The sequence below is a fragment of the Mytilus trossulus genome, chromosome 3 (genome assembly GCF_036588685.1).
Source record: "Mytilus trossulus isolate FHL-02 chromosome 3, PNRI_Mtr1.1.1.hap1, whole genome shotgun sequence".
In the NCBI taxonomy this organism is placed as follows: Eukaryota; Metazoa; Mollusca; class Bivalvia; order Mytilida; family Mytilidae; genus Mytilus; species Mytilus trossulus.
In genome coordinates, this window is record NC_086375.1 from 50097048 (window position 1) to 50123078 (window position 26031).

Below are 26031 nucleotides of genomic sequence, written 5' to 3' on the forward strand. Positions count from 1 at the left end.
TTAAACGTGTATATATTTGTGTCTGTATGGTCAGCCATTATGGACAAATTGTGCCTGCCTGTAACAGAGAAATATCTGTCCAGCCACAAGACAACTGCCCAAAACGTATAATCTTACTCTAATGAAGTTTAGTGCACCAACACTTAAATGAGTAATGAACAGAAGGATCCAATTCTAGTTAAGAAACCAGTCTTTGCTCATTTGGAAATTGTAAGTTGATCTACCATTTACTGGAAATTTCAATTTCACTAACAATATTGCATAATCCATAGGACTAAATATTTATTAGCACATAAGTATAAAAATATGGTAAAATACAGGAATACTATATATTCATTTAATATTTTTTAAATAACTAAGTCAGTCACCCTTGACTAATTAAGCCTGGTGATGAAGCATGTATGACCCGACAATTGTTCGTTCAAAGTTCACATTTAGGATTTTGTATATTTTTATAATATTTGCTTTTGATCAATTATTCCGAGTCCTCATTGCGTTTTAATAATTTATTAGTTTATTGTATTTTACGCTATTCAAAAGTTACGTGTATTTTGCACTTAACTATAATCCTTTCATTCAGATTAATTATCAAAGATTTATATCCGTCTTTATGATAAAAGGTTCTGTAACAAAGAATATAGATAAATTGACACTAAGTGATAACTGCCGAAAGCTATTCTTGACGAAGCATGTTTTTAATCTGTAATCCCCGCTTTCGGCAAAACGCAAATTAATTATTTAATAAAAAGATATTTGATTGGTTCCTTTTCCGTATGTCTATAAGTCTTTTGTATTTGTATTTTATATTTGTTTTTATGTTGTTATTCAGTTATGTTTTGATATTTGAAATATATGGATGTGAAATAAATATGTAAACTTTCCAGCGACTTGGACTTTATCTAAACTACCGCTAGTTTCCCCCGAAACTAATGAACATGACAGAGGTGACCAACAACCTGGTCATAAGTGGTGGAATAGTACCCGTGATCTCAGAAGTGTACCTCAAAAGCCAAGCGAGTGACAAAATGTACTTTTAAAATTAACAATATTTCGTTATCCATAAGTGCTATTGACAAAGTTTTTACGAGGAAATGAAACGGCGAAAGAAGAGAAAAATGTGTTTTCCGTTCCCATTGGACATATTCCTATCGCAACTATGATGAACTTTTAACATAAATATAGATCTGTACAACCGATTCCAAAATGGACCCTACTAAATTATTAGCTAAATTCAAAGGTGACTTTACCGAAAACCCAAGTCGTTGGTGGAAATTATTTGAAAATTTCGTTTCGTTATATTACGATGAATCTAAATTTTGTAATGCATTTCCACTATTTCTAGAAGAAAACGCACAAATATGGTTTAATGGACTACCAGAAGATTTAACAAACACTCGTGAAAATTTAAAATGCGAATTTCTGAAGAAGTATCAAATTTCCTACGGACAGAACTTTCAAAAATTTTCTGACTTTATAGATTTAAAACAACAAGAAACAGAATCTGTTGCAGAATTTATTAACCGAGTTAACGCTTTGTCTGAAGACCAAGATGTGGGACAACAATTCAAATTGACGAAACTGCAGTATAAATGTAAACCAGAACTTGTTAGACTAATGGCCCTAGGTAAATGGCCGGAAACAGTCGAAGAGGCAGAAGTGCGCTTGCGGTCAGTGGAAGCAAACTCTCACTATTTAGAAAAATGCGAGAAGAAGGAAACTGAAGACAAAATTATGTCAGAACTGAAACCTAAAATCGATATGATGTTTCAACAAATCAGTGCCGTTAACAGCAATACAATACAACAGCTTACAACCAGACCTACAATGGTGGAAACACTTCTTAATGCGGATGCTGATCGCAAGACCAAAATTCAACAACGTACAAGAACGCCAAGACGACAACGCAGACGTAACCCATGCCACAGATGCGGTGATTGTGACCATATACCATCTCAATGTCGCTTTATTAGAATAAAATGTAATAAATGCAAATCCATAGGCCACAAAGCAAAAATGTGTAGATCAAAACCAAAACATTTTTCGGCGCAACCAACAAAATTCATTTCGGCAACAGGTTTAAATAACACAAAAGCATCAAATTTAATTAAAATTCGGGTTGCAAATCATTCTGGTATGGCTATGGTTGATTCTGGAGCTACTATTAGCGCAATTTCGGCAGATTTTTATTATGCAAATTTGCATAAGAAGGTTACACTTGAAAAGGCATCTCTTCTTGCAACCGGAGCAAGTGGAGCATCTTTAAGAGGAATAGGAACAATTAAAGTCCCTATAGAAATAGGTCGTTTAACTATGCAACAAACTTTTCATATTTTTGAAAATTTTACACATTCTATAATTCTTGGTTTAGATTTCTTAGATCAACAAAAAGCTAGGCTTAATTTTGATGACAAAACACTTGTTCTGCAGTCTGGTATTACTGAAGTTCCCCTTACTAATGGTGATAATAATGACAATAGTATATGCTTTATTTCTTTAGTTAACGATGAAGTAATTCCAAGTAGGTCCGAAGTCATTATCCCCGTTCAAACTGTTGACAAAAGTATAAAATCTAAATTAGGTATTATTGAACCGAACCCAGCCTTGGTTGGTAAACAGAATATTGTAGGTGCCACATGTCTTGTACAAATAAGAAACAATAAAACATTTTTACAAGTCCTTAATCCTACAAATGCAAAAGTACGGTTATCAAAACATACAAAAATAGGCAAGTTCAGTGACATTATAGAGAACTCGATTTCAAGTGAAATCACCGATGACACAGTAGAAATAAATTCAATAGATAAGGGCACATACAATAAAAATAATGAAGCAAAGTACATCGAAATAGCTAAAAGTTTAAATTTCAATTTTTCTGACTCTGATTTAACAAAAGAACAAAAACAAAAAACTAATGGTTATGTTAGGTATAAATAGGGACGTTTTTGCAATAAATCTATCCGAACTTGGTTGTACAGATCTCCATCCCCACCGTATCGAAACAGGCGATGCGCAACCTGTAAGACAAAGGTTCTACAGGCAATCACCAGTCGTCAAAGGAGAAGCCAGCAAACATGTCGAAGAGATGTTAAAGTACAATATTATAGAACCGTCACAAAGTGAATGGGCCAGTCCCATTTGTTTAGTCCAAAAGAAGAGTCCAAAGTCAGCATCGTCAACACCCTGCACACCCCAGTATAGGTTTTGCGTTGATTTTCGTCTCCTGAATTCTTTAACAACTAAAAAGGTGCACCCGATTGTACAAATGGACGATATTGTTGATATGTTAGGCGAGGCGAAGGCGAAATACTATAGTACCGTCGATATGTTTAATGGATTTCATCAAATAAAGCTTGATCCGGCAACGAAACATAAAACCGCATTCACATGTCACGAAGGAGTCTTCGAATTTAACCGACTACCATTCGGCCTTTCTAACAGTCCTCACACTTTTCAATTAGTCATGTCCGAAGCCTTACGTGGTATAAACTGGAAGAGTGCACTAGTCTACATGGATGATGTACTCGTTTTTTCAAGAACATTTGAAGAGCATCTGCAACACCTTACGACTCTATTTCAAAAACTACGAGAAACCAATCTAAAACTTAAACCTACAAAATGCACTTTCGCTGCAAAAGAAGTTAAATTTTTAGGCCATGTTTTGTCCAAAGATGGAATAGCTGTTGACACAACCAAGACAGACGCAGTTAAGACATTTCCTGTCCCCCAAAATACAACAGATGTCAGAGCATTTTTAGGACTGGCAAATTACTACAGGAAGTTCGTAAAAGGTTTTTCTGAAATTGCTAACCCGTTACACAGACAGCTTGTGAAAGGAGCTAAATTTATTTGGGACAAGAGCTGCCAACAGTCATTCGAAGAGATAAAGAAACTTTTAATCTCATCTCCAATACTCGCGTTTCCAGACTTTTCAAAAGATTTTATACTCTACACGGACGCTTCACAGATCGCTATTGGTTACATTCTTGGACAAAAAGATCATAAAGGCAGAGAACAAGTCATTGCTTATGGTGGACGATCATTAAGAGGAGCCGAAAAGAACTACTGTATCAGGGATCTTGAATATTTAGCTTTGGTTGAAGGAGTTAAACAATATCATGTTTATTTGGCTAGCCGAAAATTCACAATATTTACAGATCATGAAGCACTACTACACACCCAGAAGCTTACGAAGGAGAAAATTACAGGCCGACTTGCAAGATGGGCTATGTTTCTACAAAGCTATGATTATGAAATAATCTACAAAAAGGGAACGGCTAATGGTAATGCTGATGCATTAAGTAGAAGACCATATGATACCGAAATAGCTACTATTACAACGACTACAGCCGAATCCTCTACACAGACAGACGCCTCATTCATCGAGTTAGACCCGTATGCGTCCATTTGTGAAATAACCACAAGTCCAAAAGAAAAAGTAGTAAATGATCAACGGACAGATGAAAATTTTAAAGATGTCATTAAATATATATTGGATAAAGAACTACCCGACAAGACCAGACAAGCTAGAAAAACGGTTATTGAATCACAAGATTATATTATAGACGAGGATGTTTTATTTCATTTATACTACCCGAAAGGAAAAGGCCACAGAGCGGATAGGATAGTTAAACGATTGGCAGTACCATTAACCCTAAGAGACGATATCCTGAAGTCATACCATGACAGCTTACTCGGTGGACACAATGGCATTGAACGTACTTACCATACAATACGATATAAATACTATTGGCCTGGTATGTACAATGACATTCAACAGTACGTACAGACGTGTATGCAGTGTCAAAAAGCTAAACCTGACGCCCATAAGCGCCCGACACCACTACAACCACTTCCTGTGCTGGACGTATTTAGAAGAGTACACATGGACATCTTAGGACCATTTAGAAAAAGTTCCGGCGACTACACACACGTTTTACTAATAGTCGATTCATTTACAAAATTTATGGAAATACTTCCTATGAAAAATACAAGCGCGAAAGATGTAGCTGACTTATTTTATAACCAGTGGATATGCCGTTATTCAGCGCCTGATGCAATCCTGACAGACAAAGGACAAAACTTTATGTCGAATATATTGAAAGAGGTTTGCAATATCTTCGAAATCGAAAAGATAAATACCAGTAGTTACAGACCACAAACAAACAGTACATGCGAACGAAATAACAAGACAATAGCTGAAAAACTTCGCACATGCATTGATGCCAACCAGTTAAATTGGTCAGACAAATTACCAAGTATTGCTCATGCTATGAACACGTCAGTATGCACGGAATCGACACAGTACACTCCGTATTTCCTCGTATTTGGAAGAGAATGCAGAACGCCTATTGACACAGTTTTAACAGAACCCTCCAAAATCGGACCAGTCGCTAAGCAGTATATAGACAAGTTACATGAACACTTAGTTTTAGCTAGAGCAATAGCGCGAGAAAATGCACTCGATGCACAAAAGAAGTACAAAGCACAGCACGATAAAAGAGCAAGAGAAATTTCTTACAACATTCGTGATAAAGTATGGCTAGATACTAGGAAAACGGAAGTTGGGTTATCCCGAAAACTTTGTAATAAATGGCAAGGCCCGTATTACATAACCGAAGTTAAGGGTAAAAGCACGTATAGACTCCGGCGCTGCTCTGACGATGTACCAATTAAAGGACTTATCAACGTCAACAGACTAAAGAAGTTTTACGACCCACAAGACAGGCCTACAAACAATGTAGATGTTCCAACTGACGACGAAATGTCAGACGATGATGAAAATGAAGAGGAAATTGCTGATGATGACGATGAAATTGTTCAAACGGATACACAGCCAGACTCCAATGACCCTTCACAAGACGATAATCAGGTTCAACGGCACACAAATGATGACCGAAATAACGATGATTCAGATCTGTATCTAGTAGAACGGATAGTAAAAGCAAAACGTATAAACAATAAAATGCATTATTACATAAAATGGTTAGGGTTCGGTAGCACAAGCAATTCATGGGAACCGGAAGAAAATATTCCTCCAGAATTAAGACACGAATTTAAAGTCCGTATGGATCAGACTAAACGTATAAAAGCACGTAAAACAAAGAGATAGAAATTACCCCCTTTTTTTATTCATCTGTAGAATTGCACATTACAATTACACATATTTTTTCAAACTAAATAGCAAAAGTTAACTTACACTCAATGTACAAGCCCGTGTTTTTCTTACATCACAATTTGCAAGATTGACATAATCAAGTACTTCAGATTTTCATATTTTTTACTTTCAAAGATCTTAAAACAGTATTGTTAAGAGTATAGCAATACTAGTATTTAAATTTATATTGGGTTGTCATAGTATGTTTGTCGTTAATTTGGACCTAGTGTTTTTTTTTACACAAGTTAATGGTCGTATTATCAGACAAACATCAGTGACAGTTCATACATCAAGTAACTGCAATTTTTTCACAAAATTGGTGTTATTTTCATGTTCTAACAATGGTATAACGGGTACAGTCGTACCAAACTTTTGGCATTTATTTCGACCCCTTTCGATCATGACTTGGACTCGTCACCCAATTCGTGTTCAAAGGAGTTTCAATATAGGAGTGACGATCCTATGCTGAAACGATCAAACCTTGAAAAATCATTTTAACTGCTTTTTGCATTTATAGAAACTATTGTTAAACTTTTATATTATTTCAAAACTTACATATTTTCCAAACAACATCACAACACAAGTTCATTTGCATATTTCAAAGTATAAAAAAGGTACTTCAGATCTTTATTCAGACAAAATAGTGTCTTAAAATTTCTATCAGAACCTGTTTAGTTTTAAAATACACAGCATGTTTACAATCAGACAGAATTTTACACCTGAGGTTTATATATCCTATTTTCTATTTTTCTCAATTTGAAGTTCAACAGTTTGACCCCCCTCCCTTTTTTTTTACCAACATTTTATATCCGTACCCAAGTTATCATAATATTTTAAGAGAAATATGTTGAGATTTTATTCACTGCAAATAAATATATTTAGCTTTACAATCAGTATTGCGATATTTCATACAATGCCTTTTCAAGTATCGAAATGATCTACACTTTGCGTTTTTATTGAAAAGAGATATCAGATATAAGCGACATTTTGATAAATGGTTACATTCACATAGATGTATTCAATGTATTAGTACAAAAATGTGTACATAAATATATATAGTGCTACAGAACTAGTTCGGACAAATGTTCCTGAAACTTAAAATATGTAGTAACAAAGTTCAGATTGAAGAGAATCTGCGTGATATTCTTAGTGTTCATTCCAGATGGAAATAGAGTTGGTGATGAAAACAGATTTATTTCACAAAACAATGACTTTTAATACAATGACAATGTTTATATATATATATTACTGATTTATTTTATATTCCCATATAGATTCAAGTATCGAATTTATGAAAAAGAGAGACACAGTGTTCATTTGTTATTTGCATGGTGGCAAATATTACAGACTATTCGTTTTATACTTATTGATTCGTGTTGGTATTTAGACACACTTAGATTTTATTACATGTACTTTCAAGAAAATTTGAGAGAGAAAATTTTAGACGACAAATGTTCGTAATAGCGCGCTTGTAAATAATGTAAATACAATGTTGCTCTTTTTAATTTTTCCTGTATGCATTTTGAAATATTATTCGATCACAATTTACACGCTGATACGGGAGTATCAGATAAGGAGCGACGGGGTAATATGACCCGACAATTGTTCGTTCAAAGTTCACATTTAGGATTTTGTATATTTTTATAATATTTGCTTTTGATCAATTATTCCGAGTCCTCATTGCGTTTTAATAATTTATTAGTTTATTGTATTTTACGCTATTCAAAAGTTACGTGTATTTTGCACTTAACTATAATCCTTTCATTCAGATTAATTATCAAAGATTTATATCCGTCTTTATGATAAAAGGTTCTGTAACAAAGAATATAGATAAATTGACACTAAGTGATAACTGCCGAAAGCTATTCTTGACGAAGCATGTTTTTAAGGTGTCATCCTGGTTTGCCCACTTTTAATTACATGCATGTGTAAACATAGGGGGAATTGTTGTTTTTACAATTATAGTTTATTTCTAAATAAAAGTCATAATTTTTACCTTTTAGTTTACCTGTAATTTTTATATAAATGATACAATATTCTGCTAATAAATCAATGAAAATCTGCAAAAATATTTTTTATTTTAATATTTTTGAGCAGGAAAATGTGCAGAATTTGGCATTATACATCTTATTTTACTGGTATTTTTTTTAATTAATAAAAGATACTACATTGTATATTCTGCTATTAACTCAAGAAAAATGTGCAAAGATATTTTTGATTTGATATAATTTTGAAGGAAAGTGTATTGAAATTTACAAATATAAAAAAGGCAAAAAAATAAAATAAATTAAAGAATAATATATATATTTTATTATTTAAATAAATACACTGCTCTGAAATTAATATAACAAATGTCCAATTAGATGTAACAAATAGAATAAATGCAACTGCAGCTTAACAAAGAATTTCAGTAACAGCTTCATTAAGAAAAAAATATGAGACAGCAACCACCAACACAGATGGTATTCCCAACTTTATTAAGCGTATTTGTTGAAAGGCACAGAAATGTTGACTACAAACGTATGATAAAGAAAATGAAACATCACTTGATTTAAAAGACGAGCCGCAGTATAACCTCTTGTTCCACCCCAACTCGTTGAGGACGTTTTGCAAAAAAGTTTAGAAGACATTGGTGAAGCTGACAAATTACTTGCTACAACATTATTGACTGATTATGTGACAGAATTCTGGGTTGAAGTATATCGCTTTCTATGGAACACCAAAATTATAATGAGACTCCAACATGCCCATCCTACGAGATCAATGAGTTAATGAAGAAGTACTAATAGAAAGAAATGTTATACAGTATGCAGCAGGAGGAGCCCGCCCACCAAAAAGAAGAAGATTCAAAGCAATAGACACCAGATACCGACAAGGAGTCGTCAGAGTGATATACTATTCTGACATACTGAGCACCCCATCATCTCAATTTCAATTGAACAACTTAATGAAATATTGTTTTAGTGTCTTTTTAAATATAATGTTTTGCCATTTTGTCAAATTGATATGATATATAAAACATTCTATTGCCCTTTAGTATACATGTATATACAGTGCCCATAGTAAACCTTATTACTTATTTTACCATGATAGTGCTTTATTTATTCCCTGTGTAATGCACTTATAAACTTTAATTCATAAATCATATAAATTATGTTTGCAATATTTGTATTGCAGTATTTATATCATGAAAATCATTCAGAAACTAAAAAAATGTGAAGACACTTTTATTACTGAATGTCATTCAATTGTTTTGTCTTTAGTTGTATGTTACATGATAATATTGAATTGATATCAAATTGTTGAGAGAAAAACCTATTTGATTTATTTATTATTTTTCTTTAAAAATCATAATAAAAAAATAAGTAAATATAGTAAGAAAACACTGATAAACTATATACCTAAGTTGGAACAGACTATACAATTGTATGCTCATTAAACCTTTTGTCTTTTTTGTTTTCTTTGCTATTAGATAATTGGTAGGATTGAAAGTGGGCAAACCAGGAGTAAACCGTTTTTAATCTGTAATCCCCGCTTTCGGCAAAACGCAAATTAATTATTTAATAAAAAGATATTTGATTGGTTCCTTTTCCGTATGTCTATAAGTCTTTTGTATTTGTATTTTATATTTGTTTTTATGTTGTTATTCAGTTATGTTTTGATATTTGAAATATATGGATGTGAAATAAATATGTAAACTTTCCAGCGACTTGGACTTTATCTAAACTACCGCTAGTTTCCCCCGAAACTAATGAACATGACAGAGGTGACCAACAACCTGGTCATACATGGATAAATCAGGGTAAGAAAAATCTATATTTAAGATTGTGATGGCCCGTCCAAATTGGGACTGGAATATCTAAATACCAACAATTGGCACATCCATGTAACTAATTATGTCAGGCCGAAAGTAACAGTTTATCCTAGTAAAATCCTAATATATGGTCCCTTGTTAATTATCTAGGGTTAAAAAGGTCGATGTGATGGGGAATAATTGCAGGATTACATTATTAACACACTGGGGTAACTGGACAAGGCAGGAACTGACAGCCGGTTTTTTATCCTTATTTTCCATTTAAATTCTGTGGGTTGATGTGCTGAGTACAAAATGGTATTAAAATTACCATAAATATACACATCTACTGTGTTGTTATTTCTTTACGAAAATTATTACTATTGTAACTTTTCAAATTTGTAGTTACCCGCCACGGCAGCTATTCGCCATATTATATATGGAAGTTTTTAACGACCTTGACTGGCTATACAGCCCTTGCACGGGCGGAATTATATATATGGAAGTGTTTAACGACCTTGACTGGCTTTTCAGCCCTTGCACGGTCGGCTCGGTACCCGAAGGCGATTGGTATGTTTGAATATTTTGATGCCGTGGGTCAGGAACAAGTAGTGGAGGTCGCAATATGGAGGCCGCCATCTTGGTTTTGGGGAGTAGATTTTGGTTCGTTTACTATTTTGGTCTTTATTCTTAACAACGGCTGCTTTCAGGGCCAGTTTGGTCAGCTTGGCAGCCCGCTAACCTCAAAGATGGAGTACTGGTAGATGAATCGTGGACGTAGTTCTAAAGATGACAGGAAGCGTTATCAGGACCAAAGCCGTGAGGCAGTGAAATGAAGGTCGTATCACCCAACGCCTAGGATACAGCCCTCAGGCGTTAATCGGCATAACACTCCCCATAATACGATGGTTTTGGAGTGCATGTTAACGCGGGTATGCCAGTACAACGTCTATCTGTACGGCATGGATTGGTTTCTGTCACCTTAGTAGTAAGTCGTTGACCATCTAACAATAAACCCTCATCGAAGATAGCGGGTAAAGTAGAGCTGACCCAGCACGTCCGTTCAGCTGTAATGACTGAGACGTGACTGATTCCATGATGACGGTCGGAATTCAACAAATGGAAGTTTTTAACGGCCTTGACTGGCTATACAGCCCGTGCACGGTCGGTATGTCATGAAAGCGGCGCTCCTTATATAACAAATGTATATGTCACGTGACATGTATCAGCCAACCGTAACAATGAAAACAAAAATGGTGGGACAAGTTGAGCCGGGCAATTGCCTGAACTTTCATGAATTTGAAGTTACTTAAGTACGATCATCAAATTTTATTTTTTTCAATGTAGTGCGATTGTGGCATAGTGGGACTGCGGTATTGATCGGAGTATATAAAACAGAAATTTAATGAACACAATTGTTTCACCATGTACAATAAACCGTGAACATTGATAAACACAAATATGTTAAATATACATCTTTATGGAACGCCATATCTGCCTTGTGGTACTTCGTTCTTTATTATGATTAGTTTTTTTTATTATGATGAGCTTTTTCTCTTTGATGATCAGCTTTTTCTTTATTATGATGAGCTTTTTCTTATTATAATGAGCTTTTTCTGTATTATGATGAGCTTTTTCTTTTTTATAATGAGCTTTTTCTTATTATGATGAGCTTTTTTCTATCATGATGAGCTTTTTCTGTATTATGATGAGCTTTTTATGTATTAAGATGAGCTTTTTCTCTATTATGATGGGCTGATACCCAACCACTTACCATGTCGTTGCAATCCCCGAAATTATATACTCCCCTAGCTGCTACCGATATTGCGCGGAACTGACAAAAGATAAAAGAGATTCTTGAAGAATTAGACATTCTTTGTATTATACGTTCGGTTGACATTCATTGAGAGATCTTAATTCTAGAGTGACTGTCTTCATAAGGGTTTCTGCTGAAATTTTTTAGTCCATTAACCACCTTGACCTTTGCAATAGCGGATGTCACCGTGGCCCGCCAATTGCCACTAGGTGGTAGCCACTATAAATTTAATAACATTGATGATTAACATACATACTTCACAATACACCAATCTGCTTATTTTTAGAAAGTTTAAAGCATTTTGAACAATTTCATATTTGTACTGTTTCCATGGGAACAGCGGCCATTTTGAAAATTTCAAAGAAGAATTGCAAATCCTTGCATGCCAAAAAACATTTCCTCAAAGTTTAAGTCATTTTTGAGAACTTTCCGATTTTTCACATTGTTTCTGTTTCCATGACAAAAGCAGCCATCTTGGAAATGCCAACACACAACTGCACTTCTGCTCATGGTCATAAACATTATTGTATAGTTCTCTAAATTTTCTACATTTAAAAATACCTGTACCAAGTCAGGAATACGACAGTTCTTGTCCCTTCGTTTTTTATTTGTTTTGTTATTAGATATTGCCATGTGATTGTGGAATAAAAGTATAAAAAGAATAGTACAATAACTATATGTCACCCGATCTCCGTCAGGGTTACATAATATAAAATTTAATTATACAACTATATGCATCAACGCAAATATGTCAAATATACACTTATCTCTGCATCTGTGTAAAGACAGGCGGTAAACTCTGGGTATGCTGAGTATGAGATTTTGATGAAAAGGGAGACGGTAAAGGAGATGATGAACGTTGAGACATCAGGTATAATGGCGTCGGCGCTCGGTCACTTGGTGGTGGATGTATCTGTAATACCGGTATCTGTGGCATGTTTGAAGACACTTTATTAGTTGACAGAATGTTAGACGGTACGATTATCAAGTATAAACCTCCAATCAAAAGAATTACTGATGATGAGCAGTATAAAAAGAACGACCATGACAGTTCAGTTGTCGTCGATTTCTTGCTGAGGTTAGGGATATTGTCGTACGTAATACTGGAGTAAGTTGCACCATAAATACATTCAACACCGACTGACAAGGTCACTGAAATATAAAGTCATTCAACTAATAACTCGAGTGAGTTACACCAATGATTAATACATTCAACGCTGATTGACGAGACCAATAAAATATAAAGGCATTGAACAAAATACTTGAGTAATTTACAACATATATACATTCAACGCTGACTGATAAGGCCATTGAAATGTAAAACGTGTTGTGATAAAATATTTTAAAAGCCGTTCTGTTCAAATAAAAATCGCATAAGATAACTCGTTAAAAATCTAAAGTATGGGTATGGCATAAATAAAATCCGGCGTTTTACGTTTCCGCAAATTGGCATTACTTTTCCGCGAAAAAAAGATGACGTTTCCGGAAAAAAAAGTTTACGTTTCCGGAAATAAATATCTTGCTTTTCCGGAAAAAAAGTAACTATTCCGGAAAAAATAAATTATTACTTTTCCGCAAATAATTAAGGAATACCTATTGATCAAAAGCAAAGCTATAACAAAACATAAATTTGTATTAAGCTAAAGGTCATCATAACATGTAAGTAAAATACATCATTAAAATGTATGAAAACGTATGTTCAAAAATATCTTGATATGAGTTCATAAATCAGTTCTGGCAGAATATTTGTAGCCAACACGTCGTACAAAGTCCAAAGTTGCACATTCACCGTTAACAAGTTTTGTATTTTATTCAGGAAGGAAGTCCATCTTCTCCTTTTCATATTTCCGAACAGGTGCTTTTACAGTTAGAGTTCTCATCTTTATGTAAGATGTTGTCTTCAGTTTCAATAACACATCGACAAAAACAAATATGGTAGGATGGCTAGCGTAAAACTGCTCGTTCAGGTAGGCACGAAAAGACTCGACACCATTCGTTGTTCTCTTTTCCTCGGGGTCAGGAGGTTATGCCCAAATGGTTGGTGGAAATCTCAATTGCCATCTACATAAAATTCCAATAAATAATCGTCAGACCTCATGCACTTAACGTCAGATGGAGCATCGGCAATTATTTCAACAAAGCATTCTAGTAAGCCAAACCAAAGATTTCTCAATTAAGTTTAACTCATGCTTACCCGAGTCAACTAGTTATATCTAGTAAATTGTAGCTATGCTGAGATCAGAACATTTTCCTCATTAAAAATGTAAAAAGAAATAATTTATCATACATTGTATATGTACATTCAAATCTTATATATTTTACTAGGTAAATTTGCGGAAAAGTAATAAATACAAATTGCGGAAACGTATACTTTAAATTTGCGGAAACGTGGTATTGGGACTTTGAAAAATTAGCGGAAATGCAATACGCCCATAAAATCCTTTTATAACACAATAGAAGTATTGTAAATATGCTTACGTTTTCGTTCAAATTTTATCGACAAACTTGTAAATTATCTGCCATCTCTACACAGGCAAAATTTGCTATCGTGAATTTCACACGAATCTCACATGTAGTTCATGTGAAAAAATTCAAGCATATATATACATGTACATGAAACTAACGTGAAATTTTCATGTATACTAAATTTAATGAAAATCGAGATTCACATTAATCTTAAATGAAATTTCTCACATGAATTTCACGTGAATTTTTCAAAAAAAATTAATTGTATTTGTCATGATTTTAATTGAATTTGAAATTTTAGATGTTCATGAAATAAGTTTATTTTTAATATTTTTGGGGAATTTCACGTAAAAAAATACATGTGAAATTCACGTGAAATTCACATAAGTTTGACATGAGATTCATGTGAAACTCACATCAACTGGTTTTATGTGAGTTTCACCTGGGAACAGTATGTCAATATATATGTTCCCAGGCCTCGACAATAACACTTGTCCGATTGTCCGGTACCAGAGGGAAAAAGGTCGGACAAGTTAAAGCTGTATCAAGCTTGTCCGTCGGGACAAGTGCAATTATTCTGCAGAAAATAAATTTAATCCAACTTTGATGAACAAAGTAATTTATTATAAACAAAAAACAAGAAAACAAATATTAATTTGACATGTTTCTGTTTTCTGTATTTTCAAATGCAAAACCTTTTCCATCAACATGTTTACTTGCAATCGATAATTTTTTACTGGTTCTTTGTCAGGTACTTTTTAACAGGTAAAAGGTATACTATTCTAGGAAACCAGTCTTACTGATCCGAATCAATGATGCGCTTTGCAGTTCGACACCAGGAAAGATTCAGCTCCAAGTTTAATAGACAGTTTGGCACCGTAGGAGACATGTTTAGTAGACATGATTGATAGACAGTTTGACAAGGCAGGAGACATTTCGGGACCAAGACAAATCAGTACCTCATTTTGCTACCTTATTCTGTTCCTTATAATAAATACCATACCTATTTTTTTTTGATTTACCATAAAATTCACAAAATCATATTTGATCAGAAGTAGAAAAAAAACAATACTTGCAATATGGTGACCTATAGTTGTTAATTTCTGTGTCATTTGGTCTCTTGCAGAGAGTTGTCTTATTAGCAATCAGACCTTATGATGGCTTATCTTCTTCTTTTTATTGATTGCATTTGAATAAACTTTTTTCAACTTAAAAAACAAAACAGAATACAAATCCAATGAGTGTACAGGCCTATCAGATGGTGCCTCATGTCTGATGAGACTAGCATTGATAACTACTAGAACCTAATTCCTGTGACATGACTAGTTTCGCAGTTGTACTTGACTCATATTTTTGAAAGGTATTTCAAAAGAAATACTTCAAATTCTGTTATATTGTTTAAATACGTTTTGCTCCTTTAATCAACTAAAAATGTAAAAAGGTTATTTTTAATGGAATTTTTTTTGGACAAGTAACAATTTCATTCGGACAAGTAAATTTTGGAATGTACTTGTCCTACAGGACAAGTTGAAAAAAAAGTTATTGTAGAGGCCTGGTTCCTCGTTTCAAGTCGTGACGATTTCTTTTGAGGTGAAATTGAGATTCGCATACATTTAAATTCATTTGAAATTGATGTTAGTGAAATTTGACTGTGTAGTCTAGCAGATTCTATTCCCCAAAAAAAAGTAAAATCGCACTGAAATTTCAAGGTGTTTTCTTGCCTACTTTAGTCTCTTTAAATGGTATACCTGCAATAAGAGTTGCTGCCGCCGTGTTTTTAGACCATCTTAAAGCTGTACTTTTCTTCTGACACGTTGTGAAGACAGCGCTGATAAACGATAGTCCAGTTATAATGGTACTTACAGTACCCAGGAAACTACACAAGAATACCATAACTGAAAAAAGTAGAATAGTTTAGAAATAACACCGTTTATAGTGAAGATTTGAAGGTTATGTCGCAGTGTCGTATGTACGTGTTATATATGCAACACAAGCAAAGAAAAATAAATTTGTCTGTATAATGGGTATAATGGTATGAATGTTCACTGATTAAGGAACCGTCTTAGTGACATAATGAAGATTTATAGTAAACATTGCAAGAGAAATATTTTTGAAAATTGTATTGCCTAAAATTTCTTATTTTCTGATATATTTAGAATGAAATTCAAAACAGTGTGGCTGTGGCTATTGATTGACAGATTAAATTCATCCATTGACTGGGACAATTTACGTGAACGTTTGTCTTTAACGACCACTGTTCACGACGTACCTACGATAGACATTTAAACTGTGGGGTCACCAAAGGTCTCTAAACGCCTTTAATTATAAAATAATTCGAAAAATTAATCAGGAATAATCTTTATGTTTTGATTTATATAATTGATATAAATCAAAACATCGTTATTTCTGATTAATTTTTCGAATTACTTTATTTAGGTGTTGAGAACCTTTGGTAACCCCATAGTTTAAGAGTCTTTTAAAAGTGCATAGTGAGCAGTGGTCGTTACATACACACGTTCACCTAAACTGTCTTAGTCAACCACACTATTTTGAATTTCATTCTATGCTTGTGATCAACTCTTCAGAAAATCTTGTATGTCTGTAATGCGATATCAACTCGACGAAATTAATTTTGAATTATTTCAATATCCGCTAAACTTAATTGTGAAAGAAATTTCCCTTTCAACTAAAGTATTCTAATTTTCTCCAAAGTTTATATTTACAGGTTGATACAGAATGCCACAGCATCATGTCGTTGCATTAAAAGAATGAATCAAAAGAACAAAATTTAATATATCCCTGCATTTTGGCATTATGCAAGTTATTCTATCAAAAGTCTATTTGCATATAGGCCATCGTTTGTGTAATAATTACACTATTATGTTAATCATGGACTTTAACTGTTGTACAGCACAAATTTGCGAGGAAAACATTCCCACTCCACCTATTTTCTTTTTATTGAAAACAAAAATGTTTCTATTATCTTCTGTAAAATACATTTTGAATGGTTTTACACTAGTAATTTTTATGCCAATTATAGCTTGTTGTTCTGTGTGAGCCAAGGCTCCGTGTTGAAGGCCATACATTGACCTAATAGTATAATGGTTTACTTTTATAAATTGTTATTTGGATGGAGAGTTGTATCATTGGCACTCACGCCACATCTTCCTATATCTATTTGTATCAAAAAAGCAATAGAAACAAAACTGCTTTAAAACTTCTAAATTAAATTCTTTGCTTTACCATAATTTCATAATTTACCCGGAAGTACTTACTTGGCACACTTCCTCTCTGAGTTATTGTGAAGCATGATTTTAAGTTATCATCGTCACGTGTACAAACTTTCCATAATCCACAGGTGGCACCGGTGCTAGTTCTCTCTGACCAATGAGTCGTTGAAAAACCAACAATTTGTATTATAAATCCGACACATAATATTAACGGTCCTGGTAGGAGATTTACGAACTGTTCCTTATTTTCCATTAACCACAAAACATGAATCTTTATTTTTTCATGAGTTATGATAATTACAGAAAAGGTTCCATTCTCTAAAACAACGCTTACTTTTGCAATCAGTAAAATTAATGAATAATGACTAGCCTTAATCTGTAGGTAGAACCGGACTCTCACTTTTATTATAGAACCTCATATCCATATGCTATATTGAGTTGATACAGTAACAAAAATAATTTTTTTACAATTGATTCTTTTCTTCCAGCTGACGCTTTTCACATTATTTTTGTTTTAGCAAATTACATGTGCAAAAATTAATTTACATTATACAAGTGAACTTGTTATGGTAGAAGAAAATTTCAAATAGCATAGGAGATTAAACATTCAAAGTAACTTTTAGTCCACTTTTGGACTGATAAATTACCCTTTCAAGTACTATTAAAACCTACAGTTTAGGTTTAAAATGTAATGTCTGGTGTTTGCATATAATTTGAATAAATAAATTCGAATTTCAATTTACCAGTTATCAATGTTAACTATGGTGTTATCTGGTTATATTGAATGATACGGTGATAAATTGGTTCTTAGTCTGTTTAATTCATTTAGACCATTACTACACTGATAGATTTACTTCAATAACGTTATACAATTTGTATCTAATGCAACGAAGTATGTACTTAAATATACACAAATCAACATTCTGCTGTTTATAATAAACGATTATTTACCTAACTTTTTAATGCACACATATTTTACATATTTCATAATTAGCTTCATCTGCATTTCTGTCTTTCGCTTATTTCCAAATCTCAAATTTAGGACGTTAGCACTTTTATTTTTGCTTTTAAAATTAAAAAATAAATAAAAATAAAGGAATTATATGTTTCATTTTTCCTTAATCATATTATTTTCATTTAAGAAATAATTCCTTCATGTCATGCTCTATGCTCATTTTAACATGGGTAGGCATTATATTTGTCGATATTTTACACTGAGCGTTGTGCATTACATTTCATATTTGATAAGTTTTAAAAAAAACTATGAGCAGGGTAAATATAGGTTGTTTTATAAAATTATATAATAAAAATTTATGCTAGCTGCTTAAATGTATACATTTTGAAGGATAACGTTAATATACACAGTAAGTTCGTGCGCATGTGTCAAACATATTTTTTATGCTCATTAGAACACGGTTTTGTTTACAAAGCGTAATAAGGACGTCATATTAGAATTGCAAATTCAATAAAGGGAAATCACACTATTATTTATACGCATCGCTCTCGGCGCCGCTATAGTGTCGTAACTGTATTATGACGTCGCCGTTTTCGTGTCCGTCGTAAAGATTGCTAATTTGAAAAATAGCGAGCCGCTCGAAGGGATGTTCCACTAAAGCAGGAGAAATGACAATGAACATATCATCTTTTTTTAGAACTGTTACAATTAAATAAAAAATACGTGTCCACAAAAAAGGGTCTGATTGGGGTAAATTTACGGAATACAGAATAATGGGCAAATACTGCAGAATAAAAGGTAAAAAAAACATGAATAGAGAATGAAGCTTAAATATAAAGAATAAAAAATATTGGTAACACAAAATGAATATTAATAAACGAATGACCCTCTATCCAGACCCTTATGACAAAAAGAACATATCAATACAAAACGCCCAATCATCATGATGAATCAACACTAAGAACGATGGAAATTGATAGCATATTCAATATAAATTAGTACCCTGTAGGACCATTTTCTCGAAAACGAAGTTGGTGACATGTTTAAATAATTCATCAAAAATCTCAGTTAAAAAAAAAAAAAAATCTCATTTCATATTTATATTTATCCGGCGCAGCCTGTCGGGTCAATACAAAGCAGGGTCAAAATTAATATGTTCTAGTTCTGAATACTTGTATACACTAAACTTGCCACTGGACTTACATAATGTTTGAAGTGCTATTTGATCTCGTTTCTTATTTCACATGTGACGACAGAAATTATTCAAGTGTCGTTCATCTTTCCCGAATGTTCCTTTGGCATTTCATCATGCCTCTCACTTTTTTTTAGGGGGGGGGGGGGGGGGCATGAAAACGGGTGATTTGTAGAGTAATCATATTTATTGAAATATTCAATTAAAAACGTTAATAAAATAACAAAATTCATCCAAAATTTTACATCGGTTGCTGGCTGTCGAAATCAACGAAAATTTAGCACCGTATTGTATAATACATGATACTCAATCTCTTTTAAATGCTTTGTTCATGCTAACATTTGGGCACAAAAAAAAATCATATTTTGTAGTATTTCTTCAAACTGTCGTTAGCGAACTGTAGGACCAGCAAGTTAGAAATAAGGCCGCTAGACGTCAAATAATCTGAGAATATCAAACACAATGCATAGTTATATATTTTTGTACTATTGATGACCTACACCAACACCAATAAAATGCTACGCTGAGCGCAGCCTGATACGCCCGCAGAGGTTGAACAGTTTTGGCACGTTTGGACACAATATCCAAGCTTGATATATATATACTGAATTTGGACTGTGATCAAATTTTTGACATAATATAGGTTTCTGACACAAAATAAATATAGTCGAAGGTCTTAAAAAACTATTGTGCAAGTGGGGATTTTTCTTGATATATTTAAAACAAATTTTGACCCCCACCCCCATGTTTTTGAAACCTAATTCCTGAACGTTTAGAGCAATTACAAGTACCCCCAACCTCAATTTGTGATATGAAACCTTGTGGTACAATTTCAGAGAGATTCATTACATCTCAATGTCATATAAGAAATTAATGAAAATCAAAACGGAATTTACATCAAAAAATTGAAAAAAATCATCAAAGTTGTATGAAAATTGGAAAAAGCATCTTAGAGTTAGGCGTACGAAAACTGGAAAAGCCCCCTTTTTAATGAATAAAACCCCATATCTCAGAATTGTACAATCGAAAATCTATAAAATTGAGCCTACATCAATCGATAAGAACAATGCACTAAAGTTTCTTGAAAACTGCCGAAAGCACTTATTAATTTATTGTCCGAAAACATGAAAAAGACCATTTTTAATAGTAAAACCGTATACTCGGACACGTAAAATCTAAACTTCATAAAAGACGATAGGAAGCTCACGCCAATAGATACAAATATTTCACCAAATTATTTTGCCAATTCGTTGAAGCGTCCGACATGTTGACGGACGGACGGACGGACGGACAACGGTATACCATAATACATGTATGTCCCGTAAACGGGCGTATAAAAATTTCTTAACACGTACTTTACATTTGGCTTTAAAAGTCTCCATCAAGAGAAATATTCAACACACACACATGTATTTATGTAGAGTTACATGTCTCACAGATTTCTGTTTAACTGTAACCAACACTTTAATGGTCCGTCTGGTGAAGGAATATTCCACTCATATAGACAAAAGTCTTGTGCTGATGATCATGAAATATTCGCCACTGAAAATTTTGCAAAATTCATGAAAACATTAAAAAAAACTAGTAATGCTAGTTCAAATCACTTGCCTGTCGACAGTGGTACAGTCAGATTGTCGGATTTCGACCATGATTGAAAAGGACAACTAGTTTTTTAATACAAACTTTAGGTAGCTAATTAACCTCTCATTCTTTGGTTCTTTTAAAAAAAGAAGGCCAATATGATATAGCAGAGAGCGCTTAAATTGGCACACCGATTCAAATGTTATTTTCAAATTAACTATCATTAATCAGTATTGGCAAACAAAAAGTACAAATACCATCATAAAAGATAAATGTGACTGATAAAAGAATATACATTCAAAGAAAGAGAGTTGCACCAACAGAAAATAGAAACTGCAATATTTCTTACTCTTAATTTCATCGGATCTCAAAATGTGTATGTACTCTTTCCAAAATTTTTACTCTATCTAACAGTATAACTCTTAAGTTTCTAAGTGTAACTCTAGCTTTGACTAGAAATCTTACTCGAATAAATGTTCGAAATCAAAATAAAACTCGAACTCAAAATTTACCTGGAAGTTGAACTTAATTTGGTTCGATTAAATATATATATATATATTGAGCGTGGGGTAATTACAGACATGTTAACCAATTTCAAATTTCTTCCAAAAAAGGCGTCATTAAGGACTTTTTTTTAATAGTGGCCAGTTTGTGGATTTTTAAACACGTCATATAAGGTTTTATCTTCCCGGTGCGAAGATATACAAGTTAGTGAATTCATTCTGTTTGTAGTCTACTGGAACGTGTTACTTTTCACTCCGGATACCATTAGAAGATTCTTTATCTGCAAGCTGTAAATTATTTCTTTAATACGGCATGAGGCAGACAAACGTTTACCCTTTGCAATGCATGCAATTAAAAAATTCTGATGATTTCAACTTTGACAATTACTTTATAATAAACTGTTACTGTATTTAATGTTTAACGTTTCGATAGATTGATAAAAATATCAATAAATAATTGAAATACCCTGAAAAAATGTTATTATATTTTGTAATGACAAGGTTAAGTTCAACCCAATAGTTCCAAGCATTGCAAGAAATGCTCCTATGCTAGCAACGTCGTTCTATAACGTTATAAATAGTTCCCGCCAAAAATCGATAATAAGATTGTTTCCGTTATAGCGGCTTCATAACATCGGTGACCCCCCATTTTTATTTATGGTTTTAAAATCTTCCTTGAAGCTGCAACTTATGCAGAAGTTTGAAGAAAAAAAACATTAGTAGATTTTTTTTATTTCAAGAAAAATCTATAATAAATCGAAATTAAAAACGGCGGGTAATGTTCAACGGCCTTGAAAAATAAGGAAACTGCGAAAAATAAATGTGTATAAGGTAAAAGTTACAATTGACTGTTATAGTTTTACCAGTAAAACATCATTTTTCAATAATTTTCCCTTCAATTAGCAATTTAGAGCGCTATTTCTATATTTCGGTATTACGCGATTCTTTACTTTTCGATGACGTCATATCTCGAAAATAACATCGGTGACCCCAATTTTTTTTTCGCCTAAAATATTCTAAAAAGTATTATCTGTCTGCATGCAAAATTTCAATGAATTATTATTAGTAGTTTAAATGGTGTGATTTCCCTTTAACTAAACTCGCTACTTGTGACCTTGCTATTCTTTTATGATATGTTTGTTTACAACAATCGCAGTTTGTCGTACACTGGGCATATTTAATACCAATTTATATATTTTTTTTCTTTTCTTAACGTTATTAAAGTTTCGATTTTCTTATTAGTTGTCACAGGAAAAGGAGAGTGAACTTTTTTGATTACTGAAAGCCACGAGGTACTATTAGACGAAAGATGATCTGAGATAGGTTTGTTAAGATTTGACGTTGAACAGCGGAAATTAGGAGATAACTGTATTGTATTTTAAGCTTGGACTTCGTAAAACGTAGATTTTACTGTCGCAAATTGAGTTTACCTAGCGACGCGGAGCGGAGATAGGTAAACGGATATTTGCGACAGTAAAATCAAGTTTTACGAAGGCCAAGCTTAAAATACAATACAGTTATCTCCATTCTAATGCCACATATGAAAATAAATGTCATTTGATAAATACTTTGGCTTAAAAATGGCATAAATGAAAAAGTCCGCGAAACTGTTGCATTGTCTTTAGCATCTAAACAATGTGACGTCATGTGCTTACTCTGGATGTTAAACATCAATACTAAACATATTTTTACTTTTCGTACGCTTCAGAATGGTTTCAATATAGACTAAAAGAAGATTTTGAGGCTCAAAATGCGAATATCTTGTTTATTTTTTGAGAAATTACATATCCCAGAATTCAAAATGGTGGCTTTCTTAGTTACGGACTGGTAGAACGTGGAATTTAACCCCTCAAAATATTTATCAACGTCCAATGAAAATTATCGTTATAAACTAATTGCATTAGAATTGAGGATTCCTACGTGAATTGTTGTTGTTGAATAATATGGCTGCAGATGCGTTGAGACGTTACGCACGTTATTGCGTCAATGACGTGTAATCAACAAGCCCGCACTAATAAACAGCTTTTCTATAAAATCATAACAGTGAAGTTATATAAAACTTATATCATTAGACTAGAGAGGTAAATACAATTCCGAAAAAAGTACAAAGTGTTTCATCATATTTTACTTTAGTCTAAAATAAGGACAACATATTGACAAAACGTCAAAAATATGCGTGTCAGACGTAACAGACTATATACGCATAATCACTTTAGCAGGGGTGTTTGTGTTCTTCAAAATAGTGTTATATCCACGAAAATTCGAATGAATGATATGCTTCATATATAAAATATAACAGTATTACTGGATATGTGTTTGTGATAGGACTAACGCTATTCTTTGGCAAAAACAAATAGTGTTCATATTGGTCAGATTGTGGAAGATGGTAAGTTATCAAAATTTATAGGTTTTAAAATATAAGATTATATGATATTTCGTTTGTGTAAATTCGGCTCACATATGTGCATACATACACTATATCAAAATCGAATTTTTGGAGCACTCACACTACATATAAAAATGCAACGGCTTCTGGCAAATGTCTTGCAAGATGTCCAATGTCGGATTTCGCCGTTTTTTACAAATAAATTGTCATTTGCGACGTTATTCATTAAAAATTTAGATTAATTGCATGCTAAATAGTCCTTTTCCGTAATTGTGCTTAAACTTTACAAAACAGCTACATACTTTTTGATAACTTGCGTAGTCAAAACGAATTCGTTTTCACAGAAATGAAATGTCTTGCAAGTTTGTCCACTGGACGATTTTAGTATGTCTATTCGGGGAACGCTTGTTATGGTTGATCATCTGTATATAGTTCCTCAGATAGAATTTTCTTGATAGTCAGATACTATCAACAAGACCACAAAGTATCATAAAAAAAATATCCGATGACTGGGTTTGTTCGTTTAGATGAGGTTCTTTTAAAAGTTGTGAAAAAGTTTTGTATCACAAGAGGATAACAAATTATCTTTATCAAATTTTCAAATTTGGGAAGCGTAAACTGACTGCGATTTTTTTTATTTCTCTGCAATAAGATTCATGTGTATAGAATTGAAAGTGAAAATAAAATTGGGCCTAAAGTGTGGCTATATACCTCTCCACCTCATACAAAGCTTGTAAACATATGAGATGAATTAAAATTAACCTTTTTTCTGACAATCGTTTCATTTCATAATCCAATTGTACCGCTATTAGAGAAAGTATAGTGAATTTTATAAGCAAGACCCGTTCAACTTGTTATTCTCGACAAACTTTTTATATAAAAGCAAAATATATATCCTCCTCCTTTTTCGGATCTAAATGGGAAAACATTGCACTTTAATACGTTTTATGTCAATTGATCTCTGGTAGAAAGTTGTCTCATTGGCACTTATCATACCGTAGATATCTTCTCATTTCATAAAGATATGCATTAACCAAATACGATATATTTTGTTGTTTGTTGCTAACGTAACCTTCATTGGGAAATATTCAATGCATATTCAGTACAACATAACATTGTAAGAAGTATCCATATTGATGTGCAAAACCAAAAATACAAGCGAAATACAATACTTATCCCAAATAATCGGTATATCATCGCCGTAAAACGTAAAAATTTGACGTTACCATTTGAGACGCAATATCGTGCATTCTTTTTGTCAGATTTGTAAATTCTTATTTTGCGCTGGTTTTTTTGTTGTTGTGAATTTTATAATGCTAATGCACTTGCTACATAACGTGCTCTATTTACTGTTGATATAATTCATGTTTTCGAAACAGCTGCTCTATTTTGCGCTTGCTTCATAGACAACTGCATTATCGTAGCAGCCAAGTATTGTAGATGTGGTTAGGGACTTTCTATTTCGAATTTTCCTGGGAATTCAGTATTTTTTGTGATTTTACTTTACCCTACGCACATTTTGTGTAGCAGCTACGACATAGATCGCATGTCAACCCTGTTTGAGATCGTCAGATATCTTTATATATAAGCATGCCAGAAACTTTATAAATAATTGCATGTTTTGTACCTACCGGAAGCTTTGTTTTATTCCTTTTCATAATCACAAACAGCTGACCAGAGTGTTTTTCATTAATAATTTACCCTGGTTAAACGAGTTAGTTGAGTTGTGAAAATAAAGTTATCTTAGTTGTTATAACGAGTTAAATAAGTTTAGTCGTTATAACAAGTTAGCTAAGTCGTTAAAACGACTGAAGATCACTAAAAAATACAACTCTACCCTGACAGAAACTGCCTTCCGTACGTATGCATACATCTCCTACTTAAGTTTATTACTTAAGATAAAACTACAATTATCCGTACATAATTTATCTCCATATGTATCAATTTCATGTACA

General features: G+C 33.1%; 1 protein-coding gene across 1 annotated transcript; it reads right to left on the minus strand.

Moving 5' to 3' along the window:
* Positions 1–12432: 12432 nt before the first annotated feature.
* LOC134709507 (uncharacterized) lies at positions 12433–18098 on the minus strand. Its single transcript, XM_063569669.1, has 3 exons — positions 17505–18098; positions 15978–16124; positions 12433–12915 (listed from the first exon to the last, which is right to left on the minus strand). The coding sequence occupies exons 1-3, from the start codon at positions 17710–17712 to the stop codon at positions 12527–12529; spliced, it is 744 nt and encodes a 247-aa protein (XP_063425739.1). The 5' UTR covers positions 17713–18098; the 3' UTR covers positions 12433–12526.
* Positions 18099–26031: the final 7933 nt, after the last annotated feature.

Coding starts and splice junctions, on each gene's coding strand:
- LOC134709507 (XM_063569669.1), bottom strand. CDS start 17,712: ATGGAAAATAAGGAACAGTTCGTAAATCTCCTACCAGGACCGTTAATA. Junction 16,125..17,504: donor TCAGAGAGGAAGTGTGCCAA/GTAAGTACTTCC, acceptor TACTTTTTTCAG/TTATGGTATTCTTGTGTAGT. Junction 12,916..15,977: donor GGCAGCAACTCTTATTGCAG/GTATACCATTTA, acceptor TTTATATTTCAG/TGACCTTGTCAGTCGGTGTT.